The sequence below is a fragment of the Peromyscus californicus genome, unplaced genomic scaffold (genome assembly GCF_007827085.1).
Source record: "Peromyscus californicus insignis strain IS unplaced genomic scaffold, ASM782708v3 Scaffold_19__1_contigs__length_69161282, whole genome shotgun sequence".
In the NCBI taxonomy this organism is placed as follows: Eukaryota; Metazoa; Chordata; class Mammalia; order Rodentia; family Cricetidae; genus Peromyscus; species Peromyscus californicus.
In genome coordinates this window covers 65,816,832-65,834,431 of record NW_026294491.1, presented here as the reverse complement: position 1 = coordinate 65,834,431, position 17,600 = coordinate 65,816,832, and the positions used below count along the sequence as shown (strand labels likewise).

Here is a 17,600-nt window from a genome sequence, read left to right as displayed (position 1 = left end):
GTGATGCTATTCTTGGTTGTCAACTTGACCACATCTGGAATTAACTAAAACACAAAGGGCTGAGCACACCCGTGAGGGAGTTTTTTCTTAATTAAATAATTTGAAGTATGAAGACCCATTTTTTTGTTTGTTTGTTTGTTTGTTTTTTGAGACAGGGTTTCTCTATGTAGCCTTGGCTGCCCTGGAACTCACTCTGTAGACCAGGCTGGCCTCAAACTCAGAGATCTGCCTGCCATCACCGCCTGGCTGAAGACCCATTTCTAATCCGGATCTTGAAGTAGGAAAATAAAGCTTTAATCCAGATCTTTTGAGAAGATAATCTGGGCCACACCTTCTGTTGGAAATCTATAGAAAGGGCATGGGAGAAGGAAGCTTTCTCTTTCTTTGCCGGCCTGCTCTCGCTCTCACTAGCAAATCCATTCCTTCACTGGCATTAGAGCCTACTTCTTCAGGATTCCGGCGTATACTGAATGACAGCCGAGACATCCAGTCTGCTGGACTAAACAATCACTAGACCTTACATTGTTAGATAACCATTGTTAGACTAATTGGACCACACCTGTAAGCCATTCTAAAAATCCCATATCTATATACACGTGTGTGTGTGTGTGTGTGTGCGTGTGTGTGTGTGTGTGTGTGTGTGTGTGTTGTAAGTATATACACATATATAAAGGGAATTTTTTTCCTAGTCAGAGTATGAGTCATAAGTGTGACTCCAGGCATGCTTGTGCCCTGTGTGGACAGAACAGGTGGCCAGAAGAAGCAGATCTAGAGATCTAGGCTCCTAAGCAATCCATGCTCTGGAATAAGTTTTGAATTAAAACATTTCATTTTAATTAACAATGCTTTAACCACAGCCATCAAGCTATGCATCCTCTTGTTCAAACTCATTTTGTGACATGCACAGAGGTACATTACTAAGCTATCTAAAGTGTACTCCCCAGCAGTCGGTGGTAACTCCTTGTTGATTCCCCTTCTACCGCCCACTCCTGACTGTAGCACAAGTCCCCTGAGGGCAGGCTGCCTTCTATTGGTTCCGGCACACTCTCACAGCCAGCTTGACATGCAGAGCAGGTGCACCACTAAGCACCACTACAGATGGCTTTGTGGGGCTCAGTACAGACAAGCCCTGGAGGCATGATGGTTGAGCCTTAAGAGGTCCCAAAAGGAATTATGTTCCATATGCACGCCAATAGCCACAGGCAAGGGACAGTGTGGTTTATTTGGAACTGAGGGTTTGCCAAAATGCATGCACCCCCAACAATGGAGAAACTCTTCCAATTTTGGTTATCCGTTGACTTTGAGAGGAAGGCAATGGATGTCCTTATTGCTGGCAACTGTTCTTATTCCAGAGAAACAGAATTAGATAGGAAACATAGTGAAAGTGTTTCCTGGGTTAGGATTCACTGCTAATGTCATTTTTATAATAGTGGCTTAAGAGCAAACAAATGGGATGGAGAGATGGCTCAGTGGTTAGCAGCACTGGCTGCTCTTCCAGGTGACCTGGGTTTGATTCCCAGCACTCACATGGCAATTCACAACCATCTGTAACTCCCGTTCCAGGGGATCTGATACCTTCTTCTGGGCTCTGTGGGCACCAGGCATGTATGTGGTGCACAGATACACATGCAGGCAAAATACTCATACACACAAAACAAAAATAAGTATTTTTTAAATAAGCAAGCATCTTATAATACCTACAACATAGAACACATCTCACACACTGCTGTGGACTCTCTGTAAGGGAGACCCTAGGGGTTTAGTCCTATATTGCTTACCAATATATTACATCTAGTATATAGTTAGATGTGTGGCTCATCCTTAATCAGGTATATAATTCCTAACTGACTGCTCTGAAACATGTTATTTCAGAACAAATTATCTTAAGACTTTCATAAACACATTTACCATAAATACTTTATGTAAACAATTATCTATCCTCTAAAATCAAAAGAACAATGGCTCATTTAAATGTTTCCAAGCACTAGAGCTCCATAAGAAATATCTGGAACATATCTCTTTACTTTAACCAATCTACCTTTTTTTAGGTTATCAATTTGTGTTCCATCTAAGAAATAATAATATTCAAAAACATCAGAGATTCCCATGTACACTATGTTAAAAAAAAAAGCTGTTAACTGGTCATAATAGGAACACAGGTAAGCAGTTTGTGAGTCAGCAATAAGACCAGTTTATTCTAGCATCAATCAATATTTCAACAACCACAGTTTTGGAAGTTTAAATGATGAGAAATGAGACCAGTAATAAACATTCTAACAACCAGTTGTAATTTCAAAGTATTTAAAATTAAATCTACTATTGCAAAAAATAAACATCCAGAAATCATAGACATACAAGTAGAAATCTAACCATGAACACACACCTGCATATTCTCTCTCAGGTCCGTGGCATCCCGTATGGGGGGCTGGGCATTCTTGAACACCTCATCTACGGTTTTAATCCACAGTGTTCTCAGAGATGCGTATTCGCGGGACTTCTTCCCTTTCCTCACAGAAAGGCCCCTTTTATGAGGTTTCCCTCCTCCTCTTCGGTTAGTGATGGCCACGTGGACAAACAAAGAAGCATGGGCGAGGACTTCTCCGGTCAAGGACTGCAGAGGAACATGGCGGTAGCCCGTCTGTAAACATTCAAAGGGAATCGTGTACTGGCCAATAAACTCATCCCCAATGTAGTCATCGTCCAGCACTACAAAGCGCACCATGGCCAGTTCAGGGAGGTTGATTTGAAATTCAAAGCTTTCATCAAAAATGGGAGCATCTCCATTCTGATTCACGGTTTTTGTCCTTTGCTCTGCACAGTCAGCAGGAATTCCATGGATTTCCACATAGACATAAGGATCCACTACATCACCTTTGGCACCGGACCCTTTGGGCTTGGGAAAGTTCTGGCCACTGATAATTTTAATGTGAAGTAACTGAGGTGAGACCCCGGGAACAGAGTCCTTTGTGTTGGCACTGAAGAAGGAGACTTCCTCCCTCATGATGGCTGGTCGAAGAACATAGCCACAGTTCCCATTCTGTCGAAACCAGCCGATATTCAGGTCCATCATCAGTCCTGGAGTCTGGAAGTTCATGGCCACAATTTGACACCCACATTTCCAGAAATCTTGAGGGTTCATGTTACTAGAATCAATTCTCATTGGACTAGGAAAGACCCTGGCAAGAAAACGCTTATTGTAATTTACAAAGTCCCCGGGGTTTTCATTGGCATATTTGCTGGCAAGCACTTCATTAAATGAACACACTTCCCAGTACTTCTGCACCTGAAAGGACACCTGAAATTCCTTGAACTGGACTGACTTACAGATGCTGACCAGTTCAGACAGGTCTTTGCAAAGCTGGAAGCGCTTCACAGGCACCTGGTTGGGCTGTTCCACAGTCTCTTTCCCCATCCTCTGAGACATCTCTGCTCCTTCGTCTTCATCAGTAACATCCCCCTCCACACCAGGGCAGTTTGAAGACAGCTTCTTTGCTTTGATTAGTATTTTCCCTTTCAGGACATCTGGAGACGGCAGGTAAGACTCCTCCATATTGGGTGATGTTGTATACAGCTTGTCTCCTAAAATTTTCTTCATGTGTTGGACCATCACTTTCTGCTGTTTAATAGAACAGTGATTTTCTAGACATAAGATGAGAGGATACTCAGAAGCAAAGAATGCATACTTGTTAATAATATCGATGACACTGCGGAAGACTATCTGAGAGGTCATGGTATGGCCTGTGTAAATCACAGGCTCGTTATCTGGCCCATCCCACACATCTAATTCAACACTCCTACACCCCATTTTAAGAGCACGGATGTACCCTGTGATGTCAGAGGGGCCCCGGAACTGGTCCTCTATCAAGTATGTATTATGAGAGGAGTTTATAAAGTAATGAGACAATGGCTGCTTCATATCCTGACAGACCTTCTTATGCTCTGGATCAAATATGTAGCAATCAGGTGACATCAGGTAATTAGTGAACCCATCTATGGAGAGCCAGCCCTTTTCCTGACCTTCTTTGGATGGCTCATATTTGTGAATAATTTCAAGGCTTATCTCCTCATTTATATGTGCTACACCCTGTTCTGCCTCAAGAAACATCATAAGGTCCTTGGTATCAAGGAATTCTTTATTGCTTGAAAACTGGACTAAAAGGAAGTAAATTTCAGGTCTAGTACAAAGTTCATGAAAAACCTCAATAAATTCTTCTTTTGTGACTTCAGTATCAGCTTTGTCCTTTGATTTATGCAATTCTTTGAACTTAAGCTCAATTTTGCTTGTTTTTAAACCAGGATTGAGGTTTCTGATACATTGCACAGCATTACACAGAGTTATATGTCCAAGATCATCTACATCAATTTCACTAAACATTTGTGAAATCCAAGAAGTCCTCATGTTGTCTTGGCTACTTTCTAACATATCAAGTGTATGTTTCCCATAAGAAATCAGGTACCGGAGTCCCGTCACCCAGATGTTCGCAACATCTGCAGAATTTGCAACCAAATCAAGTGACTCATAATTCTCTCCATATATGACTGAAAATGCACAATCTTCAGATATCTGCTCAGAAATGCCATTACTGCGGAATATATCTGTGTTTTTCCCTGTTCTTACTTCCTTGATAGATTTGATATCAATCTTGGCTTTCTCAGAATCCTTCTTAGATGGCTCCCACCTCAGGCTTTGCATGTCAGCGTCCAACAAAAAATACCGATGATAAATCCTGGAGTTTGACCGAACCTTTTTGAGTTCAGAACCCTCAACCATTGAGTTGATACAGTCACTGGCACTGCTGATCTTCTTCTCTGTTGGCATGCTGCTGAACGACACAGTTTTCTTCCGCTCCCTTTTCTGTTTCGTGCCATCCTGGAGGGGAGAAAAGTGTGTGAGGACAACATAAACGCAGGTGTTCGTGTTCAGATAAGGAATTACATTTTAATTCCCTGAAAAATGTATGCTATGATTTCCTATTCTGGCTCTTGTGATGAATGACAGCTGTTCATCTTTAAGGCTTAGAAGAGACCTTAGAGACTCAGTCTAATGCCAATAGGAAAGGAAGTATTGCTTAATAAGCGTACTCATGCATGACAAGGTATCCCAATCACAGAGAGCAGAGACTTGTCTATAGACCTGGCTACAATTTTCAGGAAATACAGAACTCCTTTCCTCACAAAAGAATTCCAAGACATCAAGAGAAGAACATTAAGCCAACCACAGTACCCACCTGTGTGTGGGGCCTTTGCAACTACACCACTCATGTGCCTATGCAGATACAGATCTCCTACATCAGTGTTTCCTACAGACTTAGCCCTACATGCCTCAAAATCACCTATGTTACTTGGTTAAAATGCAGATTTCTGAGTCTGTGCAATCAGATCTCTAGGGATGGTGAAGGGATCTGTATTCAGAAGCATCCCACATGCTGGGTGTAGAGACTAAAGCCTGGAAGACATTTTCTAGCCACTTGGGTTCACTAGTATGTTTTGAGTATTTTATTTCTGAACTCTATACATGACTAGGCCAGAAATGGTTAAGCATGAACCCACAAAGTGTATGTTAAATGGATAGACATGAATTCCTGGCTTTTGAACAGTATCACAGTAAGCTAGTCATGGTCCTGCAAACTTCAGGTAGACACAGATTACTGTTAGTCGTGTTGGGCAGAAGAGGAGTTATAGATTACAGCTGGAGTGCATCTACAATGACAGAGTTGGAGTTATGAAAACCTGCTGCTGTGCATTTTCATGCTGTGGCTCAGGAACCTCCAATATAAATATGGGTTACAGTGCTACCCAAGTAAAGCTTCAGGGAGCACCTACTTCACCCTCTGCTTTCCTGCAAAATTCAACACACTCACATCTAACAGCTGACACTCATATTCACTTGTATATTTCAAACCTTTCCTATGCAGATACCTTTATTGGAGAGGGAAAAAAACGCTGAAATGACTACAAATATCTTTGGTGATCTTAAAAGACAGCATTGCTTCTCAGGAAGTATACGACATCTGTGATACAGTTTTAGCAACTTACTGTATTCATAAATAAGGAACAGAATAGGAACAGAGGTGTGGGACTGTATAACTTTCATTAATAAAAAAGGGAAAAAATGTAATCATGTAAAGGCAATGCTGCTTTTCCTGCTCCACACAGCATCTATGTAAATAAAAATCTCTATATTTAAAAAGCCATTATTAAACTATCTATATCTGAAGTTTAAAACTATTCTTACTTTTGATTATCTATACTTCCAAAAGCAATTTGCAGAGGGTAACTAAACTTAAACTTTAAATCATATGGGTACCATTTTCCTCAAAGTTTTAAAATGAACCATGGAGGTTTTTGTGCTCTGAGATATAAAGTAAAACATGCAGCCATCAGGCATTGTATTTCTCTCTAACTATATCATCAGAATGATAAACTACAAAAGAGGTAAAAGCTGTGGTAATTGCATCTGTAAGATTTATTGTATCTTAGTCACTCCAAACCCCTAAAGCATACGTCGTGTTTTTTTGAGTTGGCACGAAATCAAATTTGTAGTCAGCCATGAAAAAAATGTATAAATTTCCTATTTGTCAGAACAAAATGCATCATTGCCTCTAAAAAGACACATTTTCCTTTAATAAGGGCAACATGTTAATTTAGTAAGGGAATTTCATAATCTATAAATTACACTTCAGAGTGCTACTGGTAAAATGAAGTCACAAAGTTAAATGGAGGTGTTTATCTACTGATCCATTAAAAATATATAGTATTTCCTCAGCATTTTCCATTTTTTTCATTTTTATACTGATTAATAATTTACTGCAACAAATTCTAATTTGCTACAAAAGACACATTTCACATTCGTGATTTTCTTAGCTATCAAGAAGGAGAGGACTGAACAAAGTTCTTCAAAGAATGCACAAAGCACAGGCATGAGTTCATGGCAGTGGATGTGGGACAGGTAGCAGCTTCAGCACTGCCCTGTGGCTCTACAAGTCCTGTCTTCTGTCTTACAAACCAGGCCAATGATTATACTGATGCACACTCACAAGGTTCACCCAAACACAGCCTGAAATAATGATAGCAAGGGCACTCTTCGCCAGTCTCCCCTTCCTATCTGTGTTAGTCAAAGTCATCTTGTCTTCTCCATAACAAGACTTGAATGAAAACACTGTTTCTCCTTCCTCACTAGCAGACAAAGCCATTAGGAGCCACAAGGAGAAGACATGCTTACTTACAAACTGTTGCAGTTTGGATCTTAACTACCTCCTTCCCCAAAGCTTATGTGTTGGAAGCTTGATCCCCAGGCAGCAACACTCAGAAGCCCAGCCTTGGGGAAGTGACTGGGTCACGAGGGCTTTGGCCCTATGAAAGGCGTATTCCCTTTATGGACTCATAACCACTTGGAATATCTGACGTGGTTAAAACTTCCCAAGTAGAGCCTCGTTAGAGGAAGAAGGTCATTGAATTCACGCCCTTGAGCTGGGATTGGTAACACATGCCTTTAGTCCAGCACTCTGGGGGCAGAAGCAAATGGATCTACTTGAGTTTGAGGCCAACCTGGTTTACAAAGCAAATTCTGGGACAGCCAGAGCTACACAGAGAACCCTGTCTCAAAAACAAAAAACAAGAAAACAAAAAAATTAAAAAAATAAGAAAAAGAAAGGAAAGCATGCCCCTGAAGGGAAGGGTGTACCTTTTCCCTGCTCCTCTCTACTTCTTGCTTCCTGGCTGCCATGAGGTGAGTGGTTTCTCCACATGCTCCCAACTATGTTATTCCAATTTACAACTGGCTCAGAAAAAAATGAAGACGAGTAACTAGGGACTGAAGCCTCTCAAGCTATTAGCCAAAATAAATAGTTTTCCTGTTGTAAGCTGTTTCCTAAGCTGCTTGGTCAATAAGGAGAAGAGGTGTGAACTTGACCTGTGTCATTAGCTAGACCAGATTTCCTGGCTGAGAGAAACAGGTAGACATGATGCCAAGACATATATACAGCTGGGTTCCCTAGAGCCAAGCCAAAAGAAGGGGAAGACAGAAGTACCTGAGCAAGAGAGAAAGAGAACTAGGGTGAGATAGCAGATCAGTCCTCACACCACCTAACTCCGGGATTCTATCCTTCCCTGCTTATTTCAACTTGGCCTTCATTTTTTAACCCAACAGTGATTTAGCACTGCCTAGGCTAAACAGCTGGCCACTAGCAGAATTGGAATCAATTCACTGTGTGTTTCTTAATACAAGTTGTGTTAAACTGAATATTGGAAAGGACTCAAACTATATGTGCCATATATACGGGTTTTTATTTTCTTTTTAGATTTTAACTACAAAACTAAGTGGATCTGGCATGCATTAATCTTCTAAAACCACAGAAAAAGAACCTAACTTCCTATGTCTCAAATAGTTTTAAGAATATTAAAACTTACTTCTCAGAGCTGGCTGGTACAAGCACTCATCAGCTAACACTCTGGAGTGGAGAAAACAACAATATGAAAACTTATTCTGATGAAACATTCCTGCTCCTCCAGGGCACATACCAACAGCAAGGGAAAGAGCATACAAAATGGCCTGGACTTGGTGAGAAATGGTTTCCTAAGGGGTTCGCCTCCCTAGCAACTTGGAAAATTTGTAATTTTTTTTATAAAGAATCATAAAAAATGCTTAAAGATTCCTTTAGACATAAATGAAAAGTTATTAACAGAATAGCAATTTTGTACCAAGAATTATTTTAGGAAAAGCAATGAATATGAAGAGGCTAAGGAAATGCCTGCACCACAGGAAAACTCAGGAGAAATAGAAATCTTTATAGGACTCACATCAAGCATTGAAAGTGAAAAGAACCACATTTCGTAGAATGGAAAACGTATTTCCTGAAAAAACTGCCTACTTTAGTTAATAGAAAGTTGTCACCAAAATTAGTAGGCCATCTGGGATATCTAAGCAGTAGCAATTTCATAATGGGAAGAGTTCATAAATTCTCATCCTGAGATGAGGTGGGCCTCGTTTCTCCTGCTCACAATCAAGTGGTGGGCACTGATGGAGTTGCTCCTGGAAAAGAGCCTAACCTGTGTTATATAGGCTTAGCCACAAGCACACAGGCAGCATGCCATTTCCTACTGTATTTCCCCTACCTTTCAAAGTGATTTGTGACACAACAGAAAGTTGATTACTCCTCAATGAACACCATTCAAAAACGCTGCATCACTATCCAGGGTCAATATCCCAGCAGAAGAAGGTCTAAGGGCTAAGAAGGGAAGCAAGTGTCCAGGCAGGGGGTCTCAGATGGGCGAGAGGGCAAAGCGTGAGAACAAATCAGCCCTTGTTTGAGGTTTGTTTGGAATGAAGCTGTTTCATTTGGATTAGAAGTAACATGGAAGAAAGGAACGCAATCTGTACGTTTATCAGGGAAGTCTGGATTAGCTGAGAAACACCATACCAAGGAAATTTCTACCTTTTTAAAAACTAGTAAAGGAAAACAAAACAACCTGTAGGGGGTAGCCGTTTCAGCTTTGACCTGGAAGAACCACCCCCTTTGAGGCTTCAGTAACTGTCACACCTAAAAGGCGGAGCCTAGAGAGGATCCCTGAAGACCCGAGATCCAGATCCGTGAGCTCTCTTGGTTCCTGGATCCTGGACAGTGGAGGTAGACCGACCAGAGTTCTTCAGAGAACACCGCTGGACTGCACTACACCTTTCCCAGACCCTGTAACCTATCCCTTCACTTGTAAGTTACCCCACAAAATAAACCTCCCTTTTAACTACATGGAGTTGCCATAATATTTAAACCAATATCTGGCGCCCCACATGGGGCACGATTTGTAGCTAGAGAGTTTCTCTCTGGGTCCCGCCAAGCCCCAGCAGTCCCGTAGCCCACTTATAAAATAAACACACAGATGCTTTTATTATTTAAACTGTTCGGCCATTAGCTCAGGCCTACCACTGTCTAGCTCTTACACTTAAACTCAGCCCATTTCTGTTACTCTATACGTTGCCATGTGTTCCGTGGCTTTACCTGCTGCCTTTACATGCTGTTCCCTGGACAGCAGACTGGCCTCTCCTCCAGCTTCCCCCTCTCAGCCTCTCCTCTCTGTTTGTCCTGCCTATTCTATACTTTCTGCCTGGCTACTGGCCAATCGGTGTTTTATTTATCAATCAGCACAGCTCAGTGGCAACAATTCTGCACTGGAGTAGTAGTCATGCCAGGTCTAGCAGGTCACCTTGCAGAGTTCTCACACATCTTTAAAACTGTGATGTAATTGCTAAGACAAGGGAGGGGAAGACGAGCTGAGGCAAAGCAGTCATTCTAGAGGTCACTGATTTACTCAGATGAAGTGAAGAAGTACAGGACCGTTTGAGCAAAGGCTAGGTATAGTCAAATGCTGATTCTGGCTCATGTGAAAGTTATCAGAAAGTTACAGAGAGTGAGAGACCTTGGAACACTGAGCCCTAAAAGGGATGTGTCCATTAAATCCCTTCCTTCACAGCACAAGGAAACCTGCAGAAGAGGAGACAGAAGAAGTGTAAAAGCCAAAGAGGATGGAGGACACCAAGAAAACAAGGCCCTCTAAATCAACATGATCAAAGCTCATATGAACTCAGAGACTGAGGCAGCAAGCACAGGGCCTGCACAGGTCTGCACCAGGTCCTCTGCTTCCAGTTTAGAGTTTTAATGGGATTCCTGGGTGTGCAAATGCACTCATTTGAGTCTTATGCCTTCTTTTGGACTCTTTCCCTTCTCTTTGCTTTGCCCAATTCTGATGTGTTAGTTTTTGTTTTATCTTACTATATTATATTATTATATTATATAATATTATACTATATTACCATTCCTTAGGTGACTGTTAGTTTTCTAATGAGAGACAGAAAGAGAGTGAATCTGGATGAGAGGGAAGGTGAGAGGGACTGGGAGGAGTAGCGGGGAAACCATAATCAGGATATATTATGTGAGAGGAAAAAAAAACCAACCAATTTTCAATAAAAGGAAAAGAAAAAAGATCCAGTGAGAAAGGTGGACAATGTGGACAGCATCTCCAAAGAGAGATGAGGGCTGTAAGAAATGGCTCAAGGGAATGCTATTTCAAAAACTCAAAACTCATCTGAGATGATTCCTTTACTAAGTTAATAAGCTGACTAGACAAGAGAAGGGAGATTCAGTGAACTTGAGAACAAGTCAGCATGAAAACATGAAAAGAGGAAGAAGTTAACTAAATACAAATAATCCCAGAGCATCTAAGAGACGTTGTCTATCATATGAAAGTGAAGCCGGGGCAAGTAAGGAGAAAGAGACAAGGCCAAAGATCTGAAGAGCCGGTGTCCTGGGATGTTGTACAATTAGAGCAAGCAGAATCAAACACACACAACTAGAAATATCAGAACCAAACAATTGAAAATCTGATAGGAGAAAGGATTTAAGACAAGAAGAGAGTAACGTTACACACAATGAAGCACAAACAAATACAGTTGATATGGATTAGAGAAGACCTTTCTAGAAGCCACACATTGTCTACTTAGGAATGTGCGACAACTTTATGGGAACAATCACTTCTTTTCAAGGAGTGTAGTCCTGAAGTGCTCTGTGTTTTCAAAGACAAAGGCGTCCCTGAGCAGGAGCCAGTCTCTGAGGAGTCCCAGTTCAGTTCAGTAGTTTCTGAAGGATAAACCCATCCCCCTTTACCTAAGAGGGTTAGGACCATGCGCTACTAGCAAATGCTTTACAGGGTGAAGAAAAGAATTATCGCTCCCTGGGAGAGCATGCCAAACTTATTAAAAACTAGAGCGAAGGGAAAGGATGCTTTATAGAATTGTGAAGAAAATTTAATAATATCAAAAAGAAAGGAGGAAGAAATGAGTAACGGGTTGAAGAAAACCATAAATTACATAACTTAGAGACATAAACAGCATTTCATTAATAAAGATAACAAAACCAATCACAGAAAAAACTCTGACAACTGCAGAATGCTTTTCTAGAACAATCTAGTTCAACAACTTATAGTCTCTAGTTTAGCAACTGCCCACAGAATTGGGCAGAATACCGTGGGCCGGAGTGACATGATTAGCTGTGCCTCAGTTTTCCCACAAGTACAACAGGCCTCAAAGAAATATCCGTCCCTCGCCAGTTACGTAAAGCAGCTGCCGCACAGAGCTGCTGGGATAAAATTAGTTCACACTTGAGAGGAACTTTAGGTGCTGCCTAGAACTTTGCATAGCTAACATTATTAGATTCTGTGAAATATACTGTAGGCTGAGGAGAGCTCTTCATAAGAGAAAAGCAAAACAAAATACCACTGGAAATCCATAACTGGAATAGTCTGATCACTTAGGTTTGCACATGACTTCCTCTGGCTCCTGGTGAAGGAGGGCAGCCAGAGGCAGCATTGCACATCTTCCTCCAGGGGACAAATAAGTAAACCATTTCTCAAAGCCTTATGTTAATTTCATCAGTTTAATTACTAAGCCCATGCTAGTCGACATGTAGTTTACTCGCAACAATTTAATTTCTATATAAATAACCACATATAAAATGCAAATGTGAAGCAAAGGTCATCATAAAATTCCAATGACCTCACTCAGAGCAGTTTACGACCAGACTTCTTCAGATGATTGCTTTTCTTTCACCTTCACGACAGTTCTTGTGCAGATTCACCTCCAGTGTTCAACTCTGAGGAAGAAAGCAACTCCTAATTTCTGTGCAATGGCACTTTCAAGGTCAGGTTAAAGCATCCAAGTCATTTGCTGTGACAAGTTACACTCCCTTAAAACAGTGAGGTCTAGAATTATGGAATCAGAGGCTATAGATGCAAAAGCATTTTCACGACAACAGTGTTTTAGTGACATATTTCATCACTGCTGAGACAGTTATTCAAGGTAAATTTACAAAACCATGACTTACATGTGTGTCTAATATAAACTGCAATAAAGTTCATTGGGTTTTCGTCAGTAATGAAAACTTAATAGTAAAAGCTCAGGGCTTCTATAAATTAGACTTTACATCCCAGGCGGAAAAATTGACACTAAGGCATTTAATTTATGACCTATAATAATGGTATTTAAGCAGCCCCCATTTGATGTGGAAACTGTCAGTGTTTCTCATAGGTGGTAATTTTTTTATTGTTTTTGTTTGTTTGTTTTGAGACAGGGTTTCCCTGTGTAGTCCTGGATGCCCTAGAACAAGTTCTGGAGACCAGACTGGTCTTGAACTCACAGAGATCCGCCTGGCTCTGCCTCCCAAGTGCTGGGATTAAAGGCGTATGCCACCATGCCCAGCTAGTAATTTCATATGCAGCACATTACAGAGCTTGCTGACTTATACACCACAGAGATATTGAAAGATGTGATCATATAACTAATGGCTGAAAACTTTCTAGTAAATTGCATTGAATGTGAAAAGGTATACAACATCATCACATAATGTGACTGCTTAGTTTCGTCCATGGCCAGTTCTAAGAGCACTGTCTCCATCACTAATATTTCACTCCTAAACTGTGCTGGTTCTCCATTATTTCAAAGATAATGTAGAAGGAATATTTAGTCTTCTCCTCTTTTACACCCTGAATACTGCATTGATCAGGATGGAGAAAAATGGAATAACAATGCAGTAGTCAGCTGTTAGAGGGAAAGCTCGTGCCATGGGCCAGATCAAACACAGTGACTGAAGAACAGCAACTCTTTCACTTAGAAATTTTAATAAATCTACATTTTTAAAAATTAAATCTTAAGGAAAGCTACTTATGATGGTTTAATGAGAATGGCCTAACAGGCTCATATATTTGAATGCTTGGTGTCAGTTGATGGAACTGTTTTGGAAGGAAAAGGAGGTGTGGCCTTGTTGGATGAGGTATGTAACTGGGAATGGGCTCAGAGGTCTCAGAAGCCCAAGCCAGGCCCAGTGTCACTTTCTCTGCCTCCTGCTTGTGGATCAGATGGAAAGCTCTCAGCTACTGCTCCAGTGCCATGGCTGCCTACTGCCATGCTCCTGCCACGATGCTTATGGACTCACCCTCTGAAACTGTAAGCAAACCCCTAATTAAACGCTGTCTTTAATATGTTGCTTTGGTTATGGTGTCCCTCCACAGCAACAGAACAGTAACTTAAGGCACTGGCCCAAAATTATATTATGAATTCATATAATTCAATTTTTCTATCTGGTAGAGAAAACTTTTTGGGATCCTTTTAAAATCCAATAGTTAACATACATATAAAATTTCTATGTTTAAAGGTATCAGAAAAAAATAAGAAAAGGCACAAAATAATGAATCCTATCAAAGGGAAACTCAGCTCTCTGTAAAATATTCTTTTTAGTTTCAAAGGATTTATGAGTCTACACTAGCTCAGTTCCCAGTAGAACTGTCTCTTCTCCAGACCATACGGTATTTGTCATCTCTACTCTGTAATTCAACACTTACTGATAGCCTGATTTGGTGCTCTGATTGTTTTATGTGGGTTAGTCTCATCTCAAGTAGAAGGTAAATTTTTAAAGGAAACAAGCCTTGTCTTACATTCTAGAGTGTCCTAGCTAGAGACTCACAGAGGCTCTGAAGGGTGACCCAGTGGAGAGAGTCCACTGAGACAGCAGTAACTCTGGAACCTTAAAAGTCTTCTAGGAAGATGCTTTCAAAAGTGGACTCACAAAAAACGGAAAGATGGCAGAGCAGAGCAGAGCAGAGCAGAGCAGCGGCAAATGAGGCGACGCAGCCATGGGCTGCAGCACAAGAGCCTGATCAGCCATGGGCTGCTGTCAGCTAGGCGAGGTGACATAAGGTGGTCTGGGGCTCCAGCAGATGCAGATCCCCACACGGAGCTGCAGTGCTGCAGCCCGTGCTGCTTGCCTGCTGGGCGACGGGAGAGCACTAGGCAGAGGTGCTCCCTGCATCCTACAAGCTCAGAAGTCATGCCTGGTGAGCCGCAGGGTGGTCAGCACCGAGAACAGGTGGAGTGTGAGTGTGGTGTCCTAGGGCTCCAGCAGAAACATGTCGTTGTTACTGAATAGGGCCCACCCTAGGCCTGCCAGATGGCCCCCAGCATGGAGCTGCTGCTGCTGCTGCCGCCGCTCGCACTGCTTGCCCTCTGGGAGAGGTAGAGTACAGGGTAGTGGAGCTGCTACAAGCATGAAGTTGGAGCCTGGTGAGCTTAGGGGTGGCAGACATGGAGGGCAGGGAGGTGTGTGGCAGCCAGGAGCTCACACAGAACCTGCCCCTGAACCTCCTGTCTAGCCAAAACATCACCCTGACTCTGAGCAACAGCAAGATATCCGAGACAAATCTCAGTAATAGTCCAGTATTTATTCAGAAACCAGAAACCTTGACCCAATGCAACTACTCGTTGCAATGAGTATTTGCATGTAAAGCTGTTTGGGAAAAAAAAAATATACTGTGTGACACACTGCAGTTTCCAATGCCACTATGATGAACGAATATGCGGCAGAGAGGTTGAAAAGATGGAGAAATGGAGAGGTGAGTGCGAGGTGGAGAGAGGTGGAACTAGAGACTTGATGGTGGCAACAGGTGTGAGGGAAGGCTGCTATGGACAGGGTGGACGGGGAACATGTCATTGCTAAGTAGAGCCAACAGGGTGGTGTGCAGCAGCCTGGAGCTTTCGCAGACTTAGCCCCCAAATACGCTGCCCAGTCACATGATCATCCTGGTTCTGAGCAACAACAGGATATCTGAGATGAAGGTTCGTTTTTTTTTTTTTTAATTAGACTTCCTCGAAAGACCTCTATGGTCTGTGTTGCCTCTGGAAGCCATGTTGGTATCTATAGTCCTCTGCCCCAGGTCATGTTGAAGCCCAAGGTTCATGTGGATATCTGTGGTCTGGGCTGCCACTGGAGACCACGTGGATGTGCAAGGCCCTTGCTACCATGAGAGGCAATATTAAGCATCTTCTGTAGTCTGCACTACCACAGGAGGCCATATTAATTATATGTGTGGTCCAGGTTGCTGCCAGAGGCCATTTTGATGTGAGTGGCCTCTACTGGTCATGTTCACTGAGGCAGAGGGCTGTGTTGGTGCCCATGGTCTGTACTGCCACCAGAGACCATGTAGATGTCTGTGGTCCATGCTGTCACCAGAAACCATGTGGAAGTTCATGATCCAATCTGCTCCCAATTACTGTTTACAGTACAAGAAAGTTACTTTTTGCAGTGGCATCAATGACTGAAGACTCACAGTTGAGAAAGAGGGAAATAGAAGGCTCCTGGGACAACCCCTATGCCACCCCCAAAAGAGTAACATTGAAGAGAACTCTTAAAAACTGTGATAAGGATGCTGAAGTGTAGCTCTCCACAACTGATGGCTTCTGGTGGGGGGCAGGTGGGGAAGGACTCAGTTTTCTTTTCTTTTTCTTTTTCAAGACAGCGTTTCTCTAACAGCACTGGCTGTCCTGGAATTCACTTTGTAGAACAGGCTGGCCCTCCGAGTGCTGGGATTAAAGATGTGCACCACCACAGCCCAGCTGGACTGTTTTCTTTAAGGGGCTGGCTACTGTAAGTTTGACCATGCTCCAGTGAGTACATGGGCAACAAAAAATTGGACTTGTGTTTTTTTGTTTACTTTCTTTTTCATTTTTCTTTTTACCATTTTTCTCTTTTTTTTTTATTTTTCTTCTTTTTTGGGCAGGGTGTCACATCGGTGGGGGAGGAGCTGGGAGGACTGGAAAGTAAGTGTGATAGGGGTACTGATGTGAAATTCCCAAATAATCAATAAAAATATTAAGTTGTAAAAAGTTAATATAGCAATTGCCATTTCTGCTAAGTAGTGAGTAGTATCCATGCACTGACACTGAACTAAATGTTTTGTTCCTTTCTAATCCTCAGAACAACTTGAGGACAAGTATGCTTACCTTAATGTTACAAGTAAGGGGACAAAGGATTTGAGAAGCAGAGAAATGAACCCAAACCCTCACCAGATCTGTGTAACACACAGCCCTCCATTACTCTACAGCAGCCATGCTGCCTCCTGCCCCCCAGGCCCCGAATCTGGAACTCAGAGCTAGAACACAGCTCTGCCGTCAGGCGTCATTGCTGTTGGCAGGCTTTAAAACGCTCATCAGTAGTTTGTACTCCTGAATATCCCATCTCTCCCTAAACACAACCTACCTCCTGCAACAAAATATTCAGGTTCATCAGCTTGGGTCCATCCCCACGTCCTAAGTTTGCTCTAACCTAGACATCTAGCCGATACCACAGGCATTCTGGGAATTATGCAACTGAGAGTGGACTAATCTCTCTCTTCTAAATGCTTCTGGCTTACAGTGACTTTTACAAAGACAGGAAGGAAATCTCTGAACTGTCCTTCCCTCACTGAAGCATGCATTTATTCCACATTTTAAAACACATTTATATGCTGGGTGGTGGTGGTGCACGCCTTTAATACCAGCACTTGGGAGGCAGAGGCAGGTAGATCTCTGTGAGTTCAAAGCCTGGACCACAAAGTGAGTTTCTGGACAGTCAGGGCTACAAAGAGAAACCTTGTCTCAAAAAAAATTACATATTGAATCTTCCATAAGCCTAGCATTATACTAAACCTAGAGTTGTCCAATACATCCTATAAAGAGTAAAATTAGGCTTCTAAATTAAGTAAAAAAGAACCTAATTTTAATAATATGATCTCATCTTCAAAGA

The 17,600-nt window shown here is 42.0% G+C and overlaps 1 protein-coding gene across 1 annotated transcript in view; it reads right to left on the bottom strand.

Annotated features, from left to right (window-relative positions):
- Plcl2 (phospholipase C like 2) overlaps positions 1-17,600 on the bottom strand; it is a 191,592-nt gene that overhangs the window by 81,919 nt on the left and 92,073 nt on the right. Inside the window, exon 2 of the mRNA XM_052745608.1 lies at positions 2,384-4,870. Coding sequence (XP_052601568.1) covers positions 2,384-4,870 — 2,487 coding nt within the window. The remainder of the gene's footprint in view (positions 1-2,383; positions 4,871-17,600) is intronic.